Raw genomic sequence first — 22,458 nt, 5'->3', positions numbered from 1 at the left:
ATAAAGTGGCCGGTGAGTGTAGATATTTAATTATTTTTATGCTTAGAACAAAATAAAAATCAAATAGAGCAAAATTGAAAAATGTAATAAAACAGTAATAAAACCACACTGATGCTTAATATCTTTGAGGAAAATTCAACACATTTTTTTAATGATCCTTTGATTAAAAAGAAAGTTCAATAACATGTGCTTGAATACAAAATATTTTGTATTATTATAAATATCATTACTGTGACTTCTTATCAATGCAATTCATCCTACCTGTGGAAAAAAAACATTTTAAAACAAGCAATTTGTTGATCTCTTGTAACTAACCTTCTCTGCCAAGTTGCTTAATACTAGATGCAATAAATTGGCTATGTACATACAGATAGTCATATGCCAATGAGTATGTTATGAAATCAGCGCAGCAATCATTTCTAAATGACCCACTTTCGCAATTTAGTAGTAGCAAATGAGAATGGTGCGAGTGGTATTTTTAATTTAACATCTTCTTCATGATCAACACTGACTTCTGAAGACTGTTTAATGAAAAAAATCAGATTTCAATCTCACCTATGAGCAGAAAGACAAGAATACAAATGATGACAATGAATGCAGTGTTTCCATAACTCGTAATGGCAGTGACCAGCCGGGACTTGAAAAATTTGCTCCATCTACAAAGACAACAGCAGAGATAACATCTTAATAAAAATAAGGGCAAAAGGGCACAAAAGATAATGATAATCTTTCTCAACTAGTCCACAGAACATCATAAGGTTTACATTTCGCACAAAATGGAAAAAAAAATACCAAACAAGCATCTTCAAGAGGTTTTTCTCGGAGTTTCCAAGGAACATGTTGTTTACCAAGCTAAAAAGGTGGGAGGCTCATGCGAATTCCGTTAAATTAAGAAATTATTTTCTCACAAGGCTCTTATTTGACCCTATTTTCGTGGAATAAAAGAGCTCCTCAAAATGTAATTATCCTGGAATCAAAACATCCAAACTCAGCGTTATTAATGTTTGATCGCTTTAACACAGAACCATTACACAACAAATGGACACATTTAATATTGGAAAGAGTTTAAATGTTTCCTGGAAAGAGCCTTGTTTTGAAGAAAAGTCTTGTGAAAGATCAGAAATTGATCAGAGGTGAAATTACAGTAATTTCTAATGACTCCAAGGCATTATTAAAGGGACAATTCTGCTAATTATTTAAACCCCATCATCATTTACTCACCCTTTACAAGTTTGAAACACAAAAGAAGATATTTTAAAAAATTTTGGAAACCTGTAATTCACTTATAGCCTTAGTTTCCTACAATGGAAGTAAAGAGTTACTGGTTTTCTTTAATTCATTCATTCATTCCCTATTTAGCTTATTCAATTCACATATACCGCGTGTCTTTAGACTGAGGGAAACCCACACAAACACAGGGAGAACATGCAAACTCCACATAGACATGCCAACTAGCTCAGTAAACTCGAACCAGCAGCCTTCTTGCTGTGAGGTGGCAGTGCTAATCACTGAGCCACTGTGTCACTCTTACTGGTTTTCAGCTTTCTTCAAAATATCTTATATTGTGTTCAGCATAAGAAAGAAACCACTTTAGGGTGAGTAAATAGGGTGTACATTTTAACTTTGGGTGAACTATCCTTTTAGGATTACTACAATACCATAACTTAGGACTTTTAACTCAGCATGTGTTGCAAAACCCACCGTTTTGGGGAGATGAACGGGACACACAGTAGCAGTACAGCAAACACCTCAGCATACAGAAATGTCGCCACAGCCGTCCATTGAAGACTCATGACGGCTACCTGGAAGTCTGTACAAAGACAATCAATAGTGGTCAGTATAAGCATTATAAATATAAATATGACCCTGTGAGTATAATTAAACAAAGCATATGATTCCTAAACATATATGAAGAGTTTAGATGCAAAAACTCATAAGTGTCATCTGGAATTTTCTTCTACACTGACTGTTTTTCTCAGCCTCTTATATTTGTTAATAAGTTGTTTTTACCTTTTTTGCAAGGTAATGAAAGTAACATATTCTTTGTCATAAAAGTGAAATTACTGAAGCTACACAAAAGAGCTTGAAAGAAATTCAGGTTTTTGCATCTGAACTCTTCATATTGTACCAAATGTCAACAAAAAGCCTTGAGGCAAACCCCACTCATTCCTTTTACATCTTATCATGTTAAAAATGTAGTCACTCAAGTCCTCTAGTACAACAGCACCATCTTATGTACACTACAGAGAACCCTTAGTCACAAAAACGAGGCCTTTACAGATTATCGGACATGATCGATAACAAATACGTGTCATTTACAACGAGAAACAAATGGGTGTAACGTTGGCAAGTTAGTAAATCAGAGCATGTGGTTCATAGAAAGCACACAATGGACCATCATTCAGGAAAAAAAACATCATAAACATCATAGTAATAGATAACCTAAAAAATGAAAGAATAAAATCTCTGCTCTCACAGCTGACTTATATTTAAATAACGTAATATAAAATTAATCGAGAGCTCGTATCAATTGTTAGCAACGAATGAATGAAATAACGTTAAAGATACATTATTTTAGCTTAGAGTTGTTATAGATTACACCAAATTAAACATACCATAATAAATATATAAATATAAAGTATATGTTTGTAAAATATACGTACAAATAAGTGGGAAAACGTAAACAAACTCAAGACCATAACATGTTTCTGAACCACTAACGTCACATCAGCAAATCCGCTATGATGTTTGAGGTAAACACAATATTAACCGTGTCCGTAATTAACAGTCTGAATATGACTGAAGATAAATATTATATATAACTCTATTAGAACTTACTTAATTTGAAGTAAAATGAGAAATATTCGCGGAAAGGCCTGCAGGAATCTGTCAAAACTTCTGGTGCACTCTGACTGCACTTCACACTAATCAACTTCCGGTATGCGTGCCAACTCACTCTACGGTATGACTACTACTTCCCGTGTCGAAGGCGGGAAATAATAAAGTAAAAGTCCCTTTATATTTTCGTGGGCTTATAATAAATGAGCACTGTCGCCTCTCAGCAATAAGGTCTGTAGCGTATGTGTGTTAAAGAGTGTATGGGTGTTTCTCAGTACTGGGTTGCGGCTGGAATGGCATCTACTGTGTAAAACATATGCTGGGCAATTTGCATTTTTTACATTTTTTGAAGAGATAAGGTAGACGTAAAACTAATATATTACTTTTTTCCCAACACTAGTTGACGGTTCATTCCGCTGTGGCGACCCCTGATGAATAAAGGGACTAAGCCGAAGGCAAAATGATTGAATGATAAAAATGAGGGTAAATAATGAAAATGATCGGATACAACAGCATACTTGAAACATGCCGGAAGGCTATGTAACAACAGGATTTTATTTCAGTCAACAGTTTTAGGATATTATCTACACATACACTAGCTAGCATTGTTTTTAGCAATAAATTACAGAAGACGCTCACTAAAATGTCATTCAGTGTAACAACAGTTTAAATTAAAACAAAAATATACACAAAAAGATATTATAATTACAACAAGAGTTATTTGATGACGTATTAAAAGACTGCATTAAGGAACACAGTTTTGCCCCGAAATAAAAATGAATTGTCTTTTTAAACGTTTATACTTTGTCAATAGCTTTCAAACTAGATTTCATCTATATATCAGCAAGTTAAAATACAATAAAATACAAGCTTGGACAACAGCCATATCACCCTGCAGTCCAAGACCGGTTACTCACTAAAGCTAGGCAGGGCTGAGCCTGGTCAGTACCTGGATGGGAGACCGCATTAGATAACTATTTGAGAATCTAAAGGTTCAAAATAATCAAAATAATGAGAAAATTGCCTTTAAAATTATCCATATGAAGTGTTTAGCAATGCTAAGTATGAAATTTACAAAACGTTACAAAGAATGTACAAAATTGGCATCATGGAACAGGATTTTTGTCATAAAACAAAACTGGATCTGTTTGGCACATACAATGCATTTTTGGCTGTATTCCAAAATAAACCAGAGCATCTGACCAGGGGCGGATTTTACCAATAAGCAAAGTAAGCAGCCACTTAGGGCCCCAAGAAATGTGGGGGCCCCCAATAAATACCTAGAAGTATAAATTATTCACATAACATCGTTTTCTATCATATTTTGTATTGGTGAGGGTCTAACAAATTACATTTTAACGTAATTGTACCATATACGCACATTTGTCTTATACCCTCAGTCATGGAGCAGTCCAGCAGTCAAGTCAGGTAAAGATTCAGTTTCAAAAACTTTATTTATTTTTTGTTGTGAATCAATTTTCAGGAAAACAAATCATTTAAAATGCAAGAAGGGTGCTGGGTCGCTGATTCGAGTCTCGGCTCAGTTGGCGTTTCATGTGTGGAGTTTGCATGTTCTCCCTGCGTTTGCGTGGGTTTCCTCCGGGTGCTCCAGTTTCCCCCACAGTCCAAAGACATGCGGTACAGGTGAATTGGGTAGGCTAAATTGTCCGTAGTGCATGAGTATGTGCGTGAGTGTGTGTGGATGTTTCCCAGAGATGGATTGCAGCTGTAAGGGCATCCGCTGCGTAAAAATGTGCTGGATAAGTTGGCGGTTCATTCCGCTGTGGCGACTCCGGATTAATAAATGGACTAAGCCGACAAGAAAATGAATGAATGAAAACATTAATAATGAGATTTAGGGATAGAAAAAAGACAGCAAAATAAATTTTAAAAATATAAAACTACAAATAATTTCGTTTAAGGACTGTTGGGCCCCATGGCTGGAACTGCTTAGGGCCCCCAAATCACTAAACTCGCCTCTGCATCTGACAGTACATTGTGCTCAACAAATAGTCACAAATAGCTGACATAATGTTTCATTTTTAAGTACACTGTTCCAAAAAAAAAATGCTGGGTACCACATAGTCCTTCATGTTGTCCCAACACAAATCAATCATGTTAACTTTATCGCTTTACAAGTTTAAGTGGATTGAACATAAAACAATTAAGCTGTCCACAAAAAAACTTAAGAATTGTGTTGTTTTAACTCATTTTAATGAAGTAGTTTAAACAAGCAGCAAAAGCTACTTTCCAGTTGCTGTTACACTCATTTAAACAATATTTCACCCATATTTCGATATTTAAAGTTTATAAATGTTTTTAACGTTATATTTAAAGAACTTTACTTGCACTTAATCAACTTATTATTTATGTAAAACACTCTATAGCTCTGAAAAAAATGATGTCTGCAAAACTCTTGCAAACAATTTATTTGTGTTGAATTTAAACAAATTAAATTGAATAAAATTCTACTTAATTTGTTTGTTTAAATTCAGCCAAAATAAATTGTTTACAGCTACTTAACGTAAAAAATTGAGTAAATCCAATGAATTATTTCTGAATAATTTTTTCCAGTGAGTTTAACACACACACACACACACACACACACACACCAAAATGTAATGTAATTCTATTTCACCAACTAACATTAACAAGGCAGATCAGATTTTAAAACAATATTTATTCCAACCATAAGATTTATTAATCTTCTGAAATGACTGAACATTTAGTTCTGCTTTAAATTCGAATGTTGAAAGGATGAAGGATGATTTTGTTCAAGAGGCTGAATGATGCTTTGCATATTTCTCTGCATCTCGGTCAATAAGGCCTAGACATTATGACCAAATCCGAGAAAAGGCAACTTACACATCCACAACGTGTCCGAGATGCAGATTTCATCATCTTAAAATCATCTTTCATCATCTGGAGTAAGATTCATGTATAGAACAGTTCACCTGAAAGTGCACTTTGGAGAAGGTCTGTAATGCTCACACACATAACAGTCCAAATATATAAGGCACTAATACAAAACAAGCAAGATAGCTACAATAAACACACAACACTGCAAAACACTTTAGTCAAAAAGCATAGGAATGCAAATAAAGTAAAAATAAATAAAACATTGATAAAAAAAAAAATACAGTACCTTCTGAATTTTAAGTAAGACGAGGACATTTTCATCTATTTCTATCTCCAGTTCCACCATTCAAAACACAAAATATCCCTTTTTACATTAGCGTTATACAACTTCAGTCGATCAGAATATCAGATGCATCACATAAATATGAGGTTTTATAAAGTAAGTCAGCACAATCAGACTTTAAGGCACTTGAAATATAACCCTCAATTCTTTTCTTTTGGAAATAAAGCAGGAGTGTTGGACCTGTAGGCACGAGTTTTCATAATTTCTTCCCATGTATCATGTTTGTTCAATTTCCCTTCTTCTTTCCTGGTGCCTTCAGACTAGAAGCAGAAGAAAAGAGAGAAGAAAAGATACATTAAAGACACATTAAATATATGTGTGTATGCATGTATATTACACTTTACATGACTGGAAGTATGCGACACACCTTTTGTAACTAAATTTTTTTTTCCTGTTTTGATTACACTCAATATTAGCAGGTACAAAAAACTATTTTCAGTGGGGGAAATAAGTATTGAGTCACCAGCAACCCTCTGCTGTTCCTCATTGTAAATGAACATTAGCTGCTCCAGTCCAGCATCTACATTAGCAGGATGATGAAGATGACAGTGGACATTTCAGCAAGACAATGATCCAAAACACAACCAAGGAAACTCTCTAAAGGTTTTAGAGAAAGAAAATCAAGCTGAGGAATGGCCCAGCCAATCACCTGACTTGAATCCAATAGAAAATACAATATAAAGATCAGATTTGATAGACGAGACCCACAGAACCATCAAGATTTTTACACACTGTTGAAGTCTGTGAAAACCTGAGCAATGCTTGTGACTTCATTCTCCATATGAGAGGCGTCTTTAAGCTGCTATCACCAAAAAAAAACTTTTATATAAACTATTTATAAATTTCAGTAGTTCAGTATTTTCTCCTTGTGTCATTTTATTGTTTTTACACATAACTCATTTTTCAGATTGTTTTTATGTTTGTATTGTTTGGATTTTTTTTCCAAAATCTGGTTCAACTTCATGTCAACAGCTCCTTTAGAAATATTATTCCCTGGGAAAAACATGATGTGTTCAATACGTATTTCCCGCACTGTATATAATTGTTCTCTTTTCTCTTTGAGATAGTCTGGCATGATAAAGCTCTTTGAAGATGATATGAAATTTGCTCCATCTGTAGTGGGAAAACCACCTCAAAATGCAGTCTTCTGGCCAGGTATTTGAATGCAAAAAGTGCAGGGATGTTATTTAGCAAGGGTTTAGACAGAAGTTAGTACAGTCATGCAGACATTGAGAAACATCACCTCTGATAACTTTTAACATCCGAAAATACAGGTTACATCACTGAAAGCTGATTTTATAAGCTTTTTAATAAGTAATGAAGAAGGACCGTTAATTTGTGTGTGTTCATATATATGTATAGATACAGTTGAAGTCAGAATTATTAGCCCCCCTGTTTATTTTTTCCCCAATTTCTGTTTAACGAAGAGCAGATTTTTTTCAACACATTTCTAAACATAATAGTGTTAATAACTCATTTCTTATAACTGATTTATTTTATCTGTCATGATGACAGTAAATAATATTTGACTAGATATCTTTCAAGACACTTCTATACAGCTTAAAGTGACATTTAAATGCTTAATTAGGTTGTTAATCACAGTGCATGAACTAACGTTAGCTTCTGATCTTAAATACATATTAATAGTTGCTGCTCGGTTGTTCTTTGTTAGTTCATGTTAATGGCAACAAAATAAACCACGCTGTACAGTTTGACACACAGTTGAAGTCTGAATTTATTAGCCCTCCTGAATTATTAGCCCCCTTCTATATTTTCTCCCTAATTTCTGTTTAACAAAAATAAGATTTTAACACATTTCTAAACATAATTATAATAAAAATAATACCTTTTATTTGTAGGCGCCTTTCAAAGCACTCAAGGACACCTTACAGTATGTCACAGGCACATTATAAAAACAAGACAGAAGAGAAATAAAACATAGTATTAATCCAGAAAATCATTAAAAGCAATCCTGAACAGAAAGGTTTTAACCTGGGATTTAAAATTGGAGATAAAGTTCACCTGACGAATATCTAACGGCAGGAAATTCCATAACTGTGGTATTCCATAACTGTGATATCCAGCTAAAAGCCCCGCCACCAAATGTTTTCATCTTAAAATTTGGAACTGACAACAGTTCAGCAGCATAAGATCTCAGTGAGCGCCGAGGAGTGTACCAGTGAGGAAGATCAGAGAGGTAATCGGGTGCAAGGTTGTAAAGGGCTTTGTAAGTTAATAAAAGACTTTTTTACATATATATATATATATATATACACACGCACACACACACACACACATTATATATATATATATATATATATATATATATATATATATATATATATATATATATATATATATATATATATATATAAATAACTATTATAAACATAATAGTTTTAAAAACTCATTTCTCATAACTAATTTATTTTATCTTTGCCATGATGACAGTAAATAATAAATGAATAGATATTTCTAAAGCCTCAACTAGGATAATTAGGCAAGTCATTGAATAACGATGGTTTGTTCTGTAGACTATCGAAAATATAGCTTAAGGGGGCAAATAATATTGACCTTAAAATTGTTTTAAAAAATTAAATCTGCTTTTATTCTAGCCAAAATAAAACTAATAAGACTTTCACCAGAAAAAAAAAAAATTATAGGAAATACTGTGAAAATTTCCTTGCTCTGTTAAACATAATTTGGGAAATATTTGACAAATATTCATAGGAGGACGAATAATTTTTACCTACAGTATTTTTTTCATATAGCTACACAATTTAATCAGATTGAACTTATTTCCAATCATTGATATGGCACAGGCACACTCACACACACACACACACACACACACACAAGAAAGACAGACTTCTGAGGCTCATATAAGAAACAGAAACTCTGTTCTCTATTGGATGTTTATTGTCAGCCTCAAGAAAGAGGCCACTATAAGAAATCAGCCAGCAGTGGCTTTACTTCAGCTCTTCACAGACTATTTACAATGTTGATCATAGTGCCAGAGACCAGCTTTACAGAGACCGTCCTCTTTAATCTGCTGTGATGATGAAATCTGTGCAGTCTTTCTGCAATCGTGACGTGTTGACAGTCGACACACAAAAAAACTCAACAGAACAAAAAATCTCAACCGGACATGTGCAACGTTTCATATTCCTCTACATGCGATCGGCTCACGTTTAAAAACCAAGCCGACGAGCGAAAAGTACAAAATAAAACCCTAATAATTATTTTAAACCACATTCTGACATGCAACCACCATAAGAATCCATCATAACCAAATACGAAAGATTGGCATGATGGTCAAACGTTGAGTATAAGTGTGAGAAATTAATGGCTTGTAGTAAATTCTCAAACACTCACACATATGTCTAGATCACATATATATAACCACACACACACAAACACACACACACACTGACTTTAGCTGCCTGAGGCCACTTTCGGCTCATAGTTTCTGAAAAAGTCTCTGAAAACAATCCAGTGATGGGAGATCTAGACTATCAGCCTGAGACCTGCAGGGAACTGGTAACATTAATATTTGTGTTTCAAAGTCAACATGAAATGATGTTCGCGACTCTTTTTACTTCATGAGGACATTAAAGACTGCAGAAATCGAAAGTTGCTGAGACTTATTTCAGTATGTTGATGCACTTAAATGGAATATTCCATCAAAATAAAATGCTACAGTATTTATTTGATTAAAGTCTCTTTGTTGCGATCAGTTTCCTCAAATGTTTTGAGTTACCTTAACATTTTGGGTTTTACACTGTAGGAGGGACCTGGTTAAGAATATTGTGACTGAAACCATCAAACTGACATCATCAGAGAAGGACCGCCCCTCCAAGCGAAAAGCAAATGGTCAGATTTTATTAAAGATTACCTAAAATACAAATGTTAATTTCAGTAGATTAACTTGCACAGAGTAATTGTTCACCTAAAGCAGGGGTCTCAAGCTCAAACTGAAGAGCGGAAAGAGGCAGGGGGTAAGGGAGAGAAGATCGTGAACTCAAGAGCTATGGGGAGCTGTGGGTGGAGGAGTCAATCGCGAACTGTAGGGTTGGGGGTGGATAAGGCGATCGCAGTTTGAAACGCCTGACCTAAAGAATAACAATGTGTGCTAGCAAAATAAACGTTGTAAATTGTGATTTCGCATGAACTTTAAAGTCAAATTTACGATGTTTATTTTGCTAGCACACCTTGCTAATCCTAAAGTGAACATTTAATCCCTGCAAGTTAATCCACTGGAAAAAAAAACTTTGTTTTGGGTAATCTTCAATCAAAATCTAATCATTTGCTTCCACTCTGAAATGACCGTCCTTCTCTGATGATGTCAGTTTGACAAATTGGATGAAATATCCTTAGCCACACCCCCAATGGCGGAGGCATGGGCTGAGTCTGAAACCGCATACTTCCATATTATATAGTACGCTAAAAACAGTATGCGAGCTGAGTAGTATGTCCGAGAATTCAAGAATCAGTATGCGAGAAGTACCCGTATGACCAGCCGGATCTCACGAGGAAACGTAGGTATTTTACGTTATGACGGTTTAGTGGCCAATTCGTACGAGTTCAGTCGTATGAAAATGTATGATTTTTAAAAGAAGGTGTGGCACCCAACCCCACCCCTAACCCCAACCGTCATTGGGTGATGAGCAAATCGTACTAAACTGTACGAATTAGATCATACGAATTAATACAAATTAGCCACTAAATTAAAAAGCTACGAATTGCTGTGAGATTGCGTTTCGATGACCTACTACTTCCGGCAAGATTCTGAAGAGTGCATCTCATTCACGCTGCGCTATCCAACGATGACCCATCAGAGAATTAATGAATGGGAGTGAAGGAACACAACTGTATGGGTTGGTCACATGATCATGACAAAATGGCGGATGTAGTACGTCCGAATTCCATATCCATACTGTATTGAACGGACTTTTCTAACGGCAGAGAAGTACGTTTAAATTCAAATGCAGCACCTATTGAGTAGTAAGCGGTTTCGGATGCAGCCATAAATTTTTCAGAAGGGTGGCCATGCAGGGGGCAGCAGTTAGTTAGTGGTCACACATTTTCATAGACAAAAGTGAATAGGAGGAGAAGGGAGTGTCGTGTATGAAATTGAATAGCATGGGGGAATTAAATGTTTGCAGGGGGAATTAAAAAAATTTTTTATTACTATTACAAGAGGGTTTTAAATTCCTTGTTATGAATATGTTATGAATTTCCCACCCCCTAGCTCCGCCCCTGCACATCCCTCCAACTATTTCTTTGCTTAGTGTAAAAGATGAGGGGAGGAGCACAACTATTAAGTCCTGCCCCCTACTTAATATTCCATTTCAGTTGGAAATACATCCTCATGCTGAAATATTTAGTTACTTTTAGTAATATTTAGTTAAAAGGCTGTCAAAACGGACTCTTGGTATTATTAAAATACGATTTAAGCTAATCTGTTTCTATTTTTCTCTGTTTACACTTTAATTTTAGTTTAAGTTGTAGTTGTTTAGACATTTATGCGTGTATTTCATTTATAATTTAGTTGGATTTAGTACAAGTTAAACTTTGATAAATGTCTCTTAGGCGACTAGTTAAAATAAATTATGCTGAATATACTTATTTATACAAGATTTCTTTCTGTTAAAATGTGATTTAAGTCTAGTAACTTTTTTTATTTTTAGTTAAACATAAAACATAAATCATTACAATATAAACATTTTCTTTTGCAAATAATGTAACGATTCATATGACAGTTAATCGACTATAATATTCAGTTGACAATTATTGCATTTTTTACTGCTTTATAGATAACTAAAAAAAAACTAGTCCCGAAGTTAATTAAGATCAACAACATCTAACTGAGTAAATGGAGTCAGACATGGTTTCATGTTGACTTTAAAGTAACACGTTACAATGTTGTTTAATTTGTTAACATTTCACTTATTTTGATTTTAAAAGCTAACAAGAGAAACACACTGATTATTATTTTTAATTGCTTAACAAAATTAACATTTTATACTACTTGATGTGTGAATTGACATAACAACTCAGTTTTTACCAAAGCTAAAGTGTTTAATAAATGCTGTAAAAATACACTACCTGACAAAAGTCTTGTCGCCTATCCAAGTTCTAGGAACAACAAATAATAACTTGACTTCTAGTTGATCATTAGGTATTAAAAGCGGCTTATTTGAAAGGCAAAGCCGTCTAGATTACACTTATTTTACCAAATACATTCATCTTAACCCAGACATGCTCAATAATGTTCATGTCTGGTGACTAGGCTGGCCAATCCTGGAGCAACTGGACCTTCTTTGCTTTTTAAGGACTTTAATGTGTAGGCTAAAGTGTGAGGAGCGCTATCCTGCTGAAGAATTTGCCCTCTCCTGTGGTTTGTAATGTAATTGGCAGCACAAATGTCTTGATATCTCAGGCTGTTGATGTTGCCATCCACTCTGCAGATTTCTCACACGCCCCATACTAAATGTAACCCCAAACCATGGTTTTTCCTTCACCAAACTTGACTGATTTCTGTCAGAATGTTGGGCCATGTGTGTTCCAGTAGGTCTTCTGCAGTATTTGTGATGATTGGGATGCAGCTCAACAGATGATTCATAAGAAAAATCGACCTTCTGCCACTTTTCCAAATGATCAACTAGAAGTCAAGTTATTAAGTGTTGCTCTTACAACTGGGATCGACAACAAGACTTTTGTCAGGCAGTGTACGTTTATCCTTTGTTAGTTGATGTAAGCTAATGCTAACAAACAAGACCTCATTGTGAAGTGTCAAAAGTCAATTTATGCTCATGTAAACAAAGAAAGTAAACAGAATCAGGCCACATTCCTTCCCTCAAAATCATTAAAAATAAAAAAATAAACTCAACGTCATTAATTGTTTCGTAAATAATCAAGCAGCGCTTAACCCAGTCCTTTTCAGCTTATACAATCTCAATCATGCATTAAAAAAATAAAACCCTTCAAGATCAACAAAATCCACGTGACCAAAACCACAACCAAACTCAAACCCATGATCCATCCATCACCTCAGCATTTACTTGCTGCGAAATAAAAAAAAAAACATCACAAAATAAACGAAAACAACATTCAGAATCAGGACGAGCTCTTGAGGTGATTTACTGAGAACAGTTTTGGCATTTCTGTATCAAATATGTGCACAAAAATCCTCTGTACAATACACAACGTAAAGAGAAATCCACGGTCTTCCTTTTTTTTTGCATCATAAAAAGAAGATATAGTACTTTGATATTATGTACAGTGTAAGAATTATATTAACATATATATAGTTACCATATATATTCAGTCACAAGTTGATTTGAGAAAGGCACAGCGTTAACCATTTGTTGGTTAAGCAAAACTAGTCCCTCTCACACACACAAAAAAAAGAAAACAGCCTTCATTAAGGTGCCGTTAAAGTTAGAAAATGACAGGGTTAGTCAGTTTTCTGCAAAGGAAAAGAGCCGGAGATGAAACCACAAGTGGAAAAGCAAGAATCCGCACGGAAGCCATGTGTTAAGGAAGTGTTTCTCAACCACGTTCTTAGAGGACAACCAGCACTGCATGTGTTGGGCGTCTCCTTTGTCTATCACACCCATAACATGTCTTCCAGTCTCTGCTAATGAGCTGATGATCTGAATCAGGTGTGTTTGGTTAACGAGACAAGAAAAATATGCAAAACTGGTGGTCCCCTAGTAACACGGTTGAGAAAAACTGTGTTAAGAGACTGTCAGTTTGTAAATTAGATCCTTTCCAAAGCGAAGTGTCGATTATGACATCTCAAACACAATGCATTATTGGTAAGGAGGGCTTATTATTCCCTGCAAGCTGATTCAATTCAATTCAATTCAATTAAATTCAATTCAATTCAGCATCCCTTCATCTGGAAATCCCAAAAACACTAATTCAACACACAGGCTACAAAGTGCCATATATTACTGCCACAGACACCACTCGCTCGAGCTCTTTGCCACTGGATTCTGCCATGAGGTATTGCCATGTTTCATCTGTAAACATGGTAGACAGCCTTTATTCCAGCCATTATTTTCTTTCTCTAATCACACAGCACTACGATTCTGGCAAAGAACTTGGAGCATGAGGAAGCAGCTGTGGGTGAATCTCACAAATGTACACTGTAAACAATGCTGGGTTCCCAATTTCTTCTTGTTGTGCCAACACAAATCGATTATGCGAACTTACAAATGTAAGTGGATTGAACATAAAACAATTAAGTCGTGTCCAAAAAACCCTTAAAAATTGTGTTGTTTCAACTCGTTTTATTTAAGTAGTTTTAACAAGAAGTTAATCAAGAAGAGTGTAATCAAGATGAGGTCAGGATTAAACTACACAGACTAAAGTAAATGAAACAATGTAATAAATAATATACCAAAAACTTTTTAGAAAGTTTATTTATGACAGAAAAAAGAGCCTGCTTTATGCACTGTTGACAAGTCTTGCATTGTGACTTTTGTTTGTAAAAATAAGCACATTTCTTGTTTAATGATAGTAGGGGTTTTACGGAATTTACTTCAAGTGGATTAAATTATGAATAATAATAAAAGTAGTTGTAGTAATAAAAATAATAATAATAATAATAATAAAGTAACTTTCAATAAGGTCTCATCTTATATTAGAGTACTACATACTGTGTTATATTTTCTTATTAATTAAATTATTATATTAAAATGTATTTACGAAATCAATAATTATATTATAAATTAAAATAAATGATATATTTACAACACACAAAAGAGCCTGCTTTATGGATTATTGAAAAGTCTTGCATTGTGACTTTTTATAAAAATAAGCACAAGACTAATATAAATTCTTGTTGGCATGAAGTGATAAGAAAGGGTTTATTTAAAGTACATGTTATGATAGCAGCTGTTTTACGGATCTTAATTCATTTGGATTAAATTATGAATAATAATATTAATATTAATAATAAAGTAATTTTACAATAAGGTCTCATCTGCTTATTTTAAAGCAATAAATATTGTATTGTATTATATTTAACATTCATATAACTGAATAAATGCTGAACAACTCATGTTAATAAGGGAGTTCTTATTGTAAAGGTATTTTGTATGTGGACAGAAGTGTTTTACTGTAAAGATGAGGTCGGGGTTAAATTACACAGACAAAAATAAATCAATGAAACAAATTAGAAATCCAATTAATAATATAAGAAGAATATAAATAAAAGAAAGTATATTTATGACACAAAAAAGGCTTTATGGACTCTTGGACTATATTTTTTTTTATCAAAATAAGCATTTCTTTCATTTATTCCTGCTGGCATGAGGTGGTAAGAAAGGGATTATTTAAATGTACATGTTATGATGGTGTGTGCTTTACTGGATTTAATTTAAGATGATTAAATTATAAATAATGATTATAATCAAGTAACTTTCAAATAAGGTTTCATCTGCTTATAATATAATACAATATTTATTGCTCTAATAAATTTATAAATAAAATACTATATTATAAATTAAAAAGAATTCAAATAATTATATTATAAATTAAAAGAAAGTATATTTATGACAGACAAAAGTTCTTGCTTTATGGATTAATGACAAGTTTTGCATTTTGACTTTTTATTAAAAAAAATAAGCACACAAGACTTTTAAAAATGCTTGTTAGCATAAGGTGGTAAGAAAGGGATTGTTTTAATGTACATGTTATGATAGTAGGAATTTTATGGAATTTAAATCAAGTGGATTAAATTATGAATAATAATAACAACAACAAAGTAACTTTACAATAAGGTCTCATCTGATTTGATTAGAGTAATAAATAATGTACTATATTTATTCAATATAACTGAATAACTGCTGACTAACTCATGTTAATAAAGGAGTTCTTATTGTAAAGGTATTTTGTATGCAGACAGAAGTGTTTTACAGTAAGGATGAGGTCGGGGTTAAATTACACGGACAAAAATAAATCAATGAAACAAATTAGAAATCTAATAAATAATAGAAGAAAAGATGTAAAGAAAGTATTTATGACACAAAAAAGCCTGCTTTATGGACTATTGACTATTATTGTGACTTTTTAAAAAAGTACTTATATAAATTCTAGCTGGCATGAGGTGGTAAAAAAAGGGATTATTTAAATGTTTATGTTATGATAGCGGGTGTTTTACTAGATTTAATTGAAGATTATTAAATTCTAAATAATGATTATAATAAAGTAACTTTCAAATAATGTCTCATCTGCTTATATAAGAGCAATAAATATAGTATTCTATTCTATTTATAAATAAATATATAACTTATTTATAATATATAATATTATAAATAAAAAATAATTAAAATAATTATTATAAATTCAAAAACAGTATGACACACAACACAGCCTACTTTATAGATTATTGGCAAGTCTTGCATTGTGACTTTTAATAAAAAATAAGCACATTACTGTCATAAAATCTTGTTAGCATGAAATGGTAAGAAAAGAATTATTTAAATGTACATGTTATGATAGTGAGTGTTTTACTGAATTTAATTCAAGATGATTAAATAATGAAAACAAAATAATAAAGTAACTTCACAATAAAGTTTCATCTGCTTATAATAGAGCAATAAATATTGTATTATATTATATTTAACATTCATATAACTGAATAACTGCTGAACAACTCATGTTAATAAAGGAGTTCTTATTCTAAAGATATTTTGTATGCGGACAGAAGTGTTTTACAATAAAGAGAACTATTATTATAATTTTTACATTTTGTGGAAATACAAGTCTAGGGGTCAAATGGGATTTATTTTCACAATGTGAGTATCTATGTTGAAACTAAAAGTGATGGATGTCACTTTAATGGTGGATGCCTAACATGAAAATGTACTCACTTTTTACTCTCCCTCAAGAGGTTCCAAATCGGTTTGAGATTCTTTCTTCTGTTGAGCACAAAGGAAGATATTTTAAGCTGAAAACCTGTAAGCCTCAACCTTTATAGCATTAATTGAAATGCTATGGAAGTCAATAGTTACAGGTTTCCAGCATACTTCAAAATATCTTCTCTTGTGTTCAACAGAAAGAAACTTAAACAGATTTGTGATACGTAAAAGGTAAACGATGGCAAGAATTTTCCGTTTTGGTCAACTATAGCTTTAACATCCTTTCATTCATTTCCTCCTCAAATTTAAAGCAGTTTTCTTGTGAGATTCACCCATCAGTTTTCAAGTCAATCCAGCCCAGCGTTCATTACCTCAACACACAATATTCACATCCTCTTCCCTGAAAATCAAGCTGTCTAACAGGAATATGCTGTTTAAGGCCAACAGAGAAGATAGATTCTAAAATGAGAGAGAGATATGCTTGTGAAAAGGAAAACTAAATATGCCACGGTTGATTTTTGGTATTTAAAAAATAAAAGAAACCTCTCTGATTTGTGCTTTCCAAATATTTTAAAGGGACAGTTCACCTAAAAAATCTAAATGTAGTCAATATTTACGCTCTCAAGTGGTTCCAAACATTTATCTGTTTCTTTCTTCTGTTGAACACAAAAGATGATATTTTATATATTAAGAAAGATGAAAACCGGTAACCACTGACTTGTGACCCATAGCAGGGAAAAAATACTATGGAAGTCAATGATTGCAACATTCTTCGAAATATCTTCTTTCAACAGAAACCAAAAAGTCAAGGCTGATTAAATGATGACAGAATTTTACTTGATCACAAATTCATATATTTTGAAGAAAGCCAATAACTGGTAGCCATTGACTTTCATAGTAGGGAAAAATTACGATAGAAGTCAATTTATACAGCATTCTTCAAAATATCTTCTTTTGGGTGTTTCAACAAAAAAGAAAGAACCTCGTAAAGGTTTAAAAACAAGTAAAAGCTGAGTAAATGATGGCAGAAGTTTACTTGAACACAAAATAATATATTTTGAAGAATCCAAAAACCGGTAACCATTGACTTCCATTGTAGGAAAATAATTACAATGGAAGTCGATTGTTACAGCTTTCTTCGAAATATCTTCTTTTGTGCGTTTCAACAAACGAAAAAAAAACTCAAAGCTTTAAAAACAAGTAAAGGCTGAGTAAGCGATGATAGAATTTTACTCCAACACAAAATAATGTATTTTGAAGAAAGCCAAAACCGGTAACCATTGACTTCCATCGTATTTTTTTCCTACTATGAAAGACAATTCTTACAGCATTTTTAAAAATATCTTCTTTTGTGTGTTTCAACAGAAGAACGAAACTTATAAATGTTTAAAAACAAGTAAAGGCTGAGTAAACAATGACAGAATTTTCATTTGTGATTTTTTAAAAGTGAACTATCCCTTTAACAAATATCCTAATCTGAAGCAGACGCTTTAGACCCCACAGCAGCAGAGAAAAAGAAAGCCGAAGAGTGAATAGAGTTAAGATTTCCACCCGGAGAAAGATTAATGAAAGGGGACACAGAGAAGACGCTTTTAGTTGGCTCATTTCACCAGGACTGACTTTGGGAGGAACGCATCCAGCTCCGATTCTCCTGCTTTGCTGGATGAAGCCGTGCTTGTGCTGGAAGTGCTGGTGTTCGCTTTGGGGAGACTGTACATATAGACGGCTCCTATGACCAATCCTGCGCCCAGCGTGAAGACCAGGTCCACGTGGAAGCCGAAGAGGTAGACGGATGTGATGGTGGACACGATGATGGAAAAAGAAGTGGCGAAGCCTTTGAGGATGTTGTCCGCGTATTTCACCACAACGGCCACCAGGAGGCCGCCGAACGCTTGATTGAAAATGACACCCCACACCATTGGTGTGTATCCAAACAAAAAGCCTTTTTCAGCGATGGCGGCGCCGTCGTTCCACCACATGCCGAGCAGACCCAAAACAGTCCCGAAGATCCCAAGCTGGATGTTCCTCATCCACACTGACGCCGAGCTGCCCTTAAGGATCTTCTCGAAGTAGACGCCGGCGAAGCCCGAGGAGAGGCAGGAGATGATGACGGACAGCAGACCCTTGAAGTAGTTCTGGTTGGCCGCAGTCACGGCCTCCTTCTGCTTGCCGCTCTCTTGCTCCACCTGGACGATGGCCACACCGGCGAACAGCAGCACCAGAGAGATCCACTGGATCCTGGACAGACTCTTCCGCAGCATCAGCACTGAAAACAGAGCCGTGGTCAAGATCTTCAGCTGATATGTGACCTGCAGGGGAAGTCATCAAAATACATGTCACTGCAATCGTTTCATTTTTACCAAACTTAACCTGCTTCTTTCAGGATAAATATTGTCTTAATCTAAATTTAGATTTTAAAAGATCCAAATGTCATGTTAAAAAAAAATTATGAATCTCTTTTTAGCTTTGGAAAAACAAATTGAAATAATTTTAAGTGCTAAAATAAATGATAATATAAATAAAAATATGTTGAAGCATAAAGTGAAATGTATACAGTTGCAGTCATTATTAGAACCAAACCCCCCCCCCCCCCCCCCCCCTAAGTTTTTTTTTTATCACCAATTTCTGTTTTACAAAGAAAAGATTTATTAAGCACATTTCTAAACATAATAGTTTTAATAACTTATTTCTAATAACTGATTTATTTTATCTTTGCCATGATGACAGTAAATAATATTTTACTAGATATTTTTCAAGACACTTCTATACAGCTTAAGGTGACATTTAAAGGCTTAACTAGGTTTATTAGGTTAACTAGGCAGGTTAGGGTAATTAGGCAAGTTATTGTTTAACGATGGTTTGTTCTGCAGACAATCGAGAAAAAAAATAGCTTAAAGAGGCCAAAAATTACCTTAATTTTATTTTTTTTTATTTTCAAAACTGCTTTTATCCTAGCCAAAATAAAACAAATAAGACTTTCATTCAGAAGAAAAAATATTATCAGACATACTGGGAAAATTTCCTTGTTCAGATCATTTAGAAAATATTTTAAAAACAAAAAAATTTCAAAGGGGGTTATTAATTCTGATTTCAGCTATATATCTACAGTATATATTATATATTTATTATTTGCTACCTTAAAGTCCCCGTGAACTGGAAGCTGTGATCGTTATTTTTTTTGTAACACAGCTCCAAAAGAAACAGAATTGTAAATGAGCAAACAGTGGACGTGTCTTGTTTTTTCTACCGCGGGCTGAATGGAGGTAGTAAAGTAGGCATTTCATTCTGAAAGATCAGGAAAGGGGTTTTAGAAGAGTTATTACAGCCTAACAGACTCCTCCAGCTCACCATTCCTGTTTGTTCTCAAAACTGACAGTTGCAGCAGCGTTAGCCACACCAAAGAGCTTAGAATGACCAAGAGGCGACACTCTAGTGTAATTTGGGAAACAGCCACAAGAGGGCGTGGCGGCCATTTTGGAATGAAAACTCCAATAGAACAACAGCATATTATAAGTCTGTAAAATAAACTATTAAAAGTGCTGATGATTGTGATAATAAGTATTGTATTGTAGTCTTTCAAGTTGTATCTCAGCTTTAATGCACTTTTTAAATAAATAAATAAAAAAACAAAGCAGCTGCTTGCCATCGCGACAGTAATGAGATCCAATGGACGGCCGATCACTTTCACTCCAAAATGGCGGAATCCAGGGCTGTTGCTGGGCACTGCTGTTGCAATGGAACGTTCTATTGAGTGTCGCCTCTTGGTCACTCTAAGCTCTTTGGCCACACCCATTACATCAAAATCACGTCGTCTGATAATTTAACTGAAAACAAACGGGAAGTCCATTTTCAGATTTCAATTCAAGATCACAAGGTCAAACTAGTTTTTCTTAATGACATGCACAGATTAATTATTGACCACAAAACTAGCAATGTGAGCTAACAAAAACATATGATTAGTTTTGATTTCTTGGGGATTTTAAGAATGTTTTTTTTCTGATTGGCTACAGAACAAACCACTTTTGCCCAATGACCTGCCTAATTGATATAGGATATAAATTGGCTCTCAGAATGTACAAGAAACACTGCATTAAATTCCATTTTTCTGTGCCATGTCTTTAAAATATAAACAATGATTTTATTCCAGTATTTTCAATGGAGCTTCTGCGCTGGCCTGCTGCTCCTTATAAGTGCGTATGTGTAAACGGCTTTTCATCTCATTTTATGCTTGAACAACTAAATGAACGCTCAAGTCTATTTAACTGATTATATTTTAACTACATCACAACATCAATGCTGTGAAAGGAACCTTGTAAAATTGAAAAACAAAATGTCACATTAACTGTTCACTGGAAGTTTATCAGTATGGGAAGAAACACTAACTCTGTAAAAGTTAATTATTAAGATAAAAATGTTTTGACAAATCTTCTCTCCGTTAAAACCACTTGGGAAATATATAAAAATTCACATCATTAATTTTATCTTTAACCAAATAAATAAAAATAAATAAATAATTTTATGATTTCACACACTTTTATTTCTGTATAAATAATAAGTGATGGTAAGCACATAACACATTTAAAGCTATAAGAAATATTAACAAAATTGCTAAAATCTAAAATTCTATTTAAATAAAAGAGAAAACAAAAACATCAAAAAAATTTACAAGCACTACAAATAGTCTCTTTTACCTGGAATGTGGCTGCTGGTAAATTGGAAATGGCCACATACTGCAGGTTGTTCTGTAAAGTGTAGATGAGTGAAGGAACTGCTAACTTCAGCGTGTCCCAATACTGTATGACTATAGAGTCATACAACAACGACACGAAGCTCTTCACATTACCTGCATTTACACACACAGACACAAATTAAAAACATCACTTGTATGATATTACCGATCCTTGACTTAAATTAGATATAATTAAATTAGATAAATCTATATTACACATTTATTTGAGTATTTTATTCATTGTATGAATTATTTTATTAAAAAAAGGGCTAATAAAAATAGAATTTCTCTAGAGAAATTATAACATTTTTTAATTGCAAAACTCAACATCATCATTGCTCATCTCACCATGTCAGAAGTCTTAAAACAATCCAGTATACATCTATTCCTTTTAATGCTTAGTGTAAACGTGACAGGCTGTGGAGTGTCTAGTGAACGCACCTCTCTTATGTATCAGGATGATGAACAGACAGGTGATGACTTTAAGAACTTCTGCCATCACCACAGCCGATGTGGTGTAGAAATGATCACCCGGAAGCGTCCGCACATAGCGGATACTGAGGATGAGCGACGCATTCTGGATCACCAGAATTGCCAGACTGGTGTACTTCAGCTTCTTGTTGACTGCAAGAAACATACATATGAAAACATTTCAGTCAACAAAGAGTGGCTTCTTTTCTTTTGTTAAAAGTGTGAAAATGTAATAGAAGGATGGTGAATTTACTGATCTAAAAAACTGACGTCAGAATTACAGCGACAGTTTATGTATACCAATCCCTTATGCCATCACCTGAACACCTGTGAACAAAACCAGG

General features: G+C 33.9%; 2 protein-coding genes across 7 annotated transcripts in view; both read right to left on the bottom strand.

Moving 5' to 3' along the window:
- Window positions 1–2,926, bottom strand: part of bcap31 (B cell receptor associated protein 31) — a 56,216-nt gene extending 53,290 nt beyond the window's left edge. For all 4 annotated transcript variants that reach the window (XR_015496899.1, XR_015496901.1, XR_015496900.1 and 1 more), the window contains 3 exon segments: window positions 2,839–2,926; window positions 1,702–1,810; window positions 556–656 (listed from right to left, as the gene is read on the bottom strand). Coding sequence is in view for 1 of the 4 variants with exons in the window: in NM_200092.1 (NP_956386.1) it covers window positions 556–656; window positions 1,702–1,793 (193 nt within the window). In the remaining 3 variants the exon portion in view is untranslated.
- A 2,572-nt stretch (window positions 2,927–5,498) lies between these two features.
- Window positions 5,499–22,458, bottom strand: part of slc35a2 (solute carrier family 35 member 2) — a 23,127-nt gene continuing 6,167 nt past the window's right edge. Inside the window, exons 2-6 of one of the 3 annotated variants that reach the window (XM_087263387.1) lie at window positions 22,085–22,267; window positions 21,606–21,757; window positions 18,535–19,223; window positions 16,927–16,974; window positions 5,499–6,300 (exon numbers count right to left, since the gene is read on the bottom strand). In XM_087263387.1, the coding sequence (XP_087119513.1) occupies window positions 6,267–6,300; window positions 16,927–16,974; window positions 18,535–19,223; window positions 21,606–21,757; window positions 22,085–22,267 (1,106 nt within the window). In that variant the 3' untranslated portion in view covers window positions 5,499–6,266. 3 annotated transcript variants of the gene reach the window in all.

Source organism: Danio rerio, chromosome 8, assembly GCF_052040795.2.
Source record: "Danio rerio strain M-AB ecotype USA chromosome 8, GRCz13ab, whole genome shotgun sequence".
Classification (NCBI taxonomy): domain Eukaryota; kingdom Metazoa; phylum Chordata; class Actinopteri; order Cypriniformes; family Danionidae; genus Danio; species Danio rerio.
The sequence above is the reverse complement of the archived record's forward strand: the minus strand, read 5'-3'. Positions and strand labels throughout refer to the sequence as shown.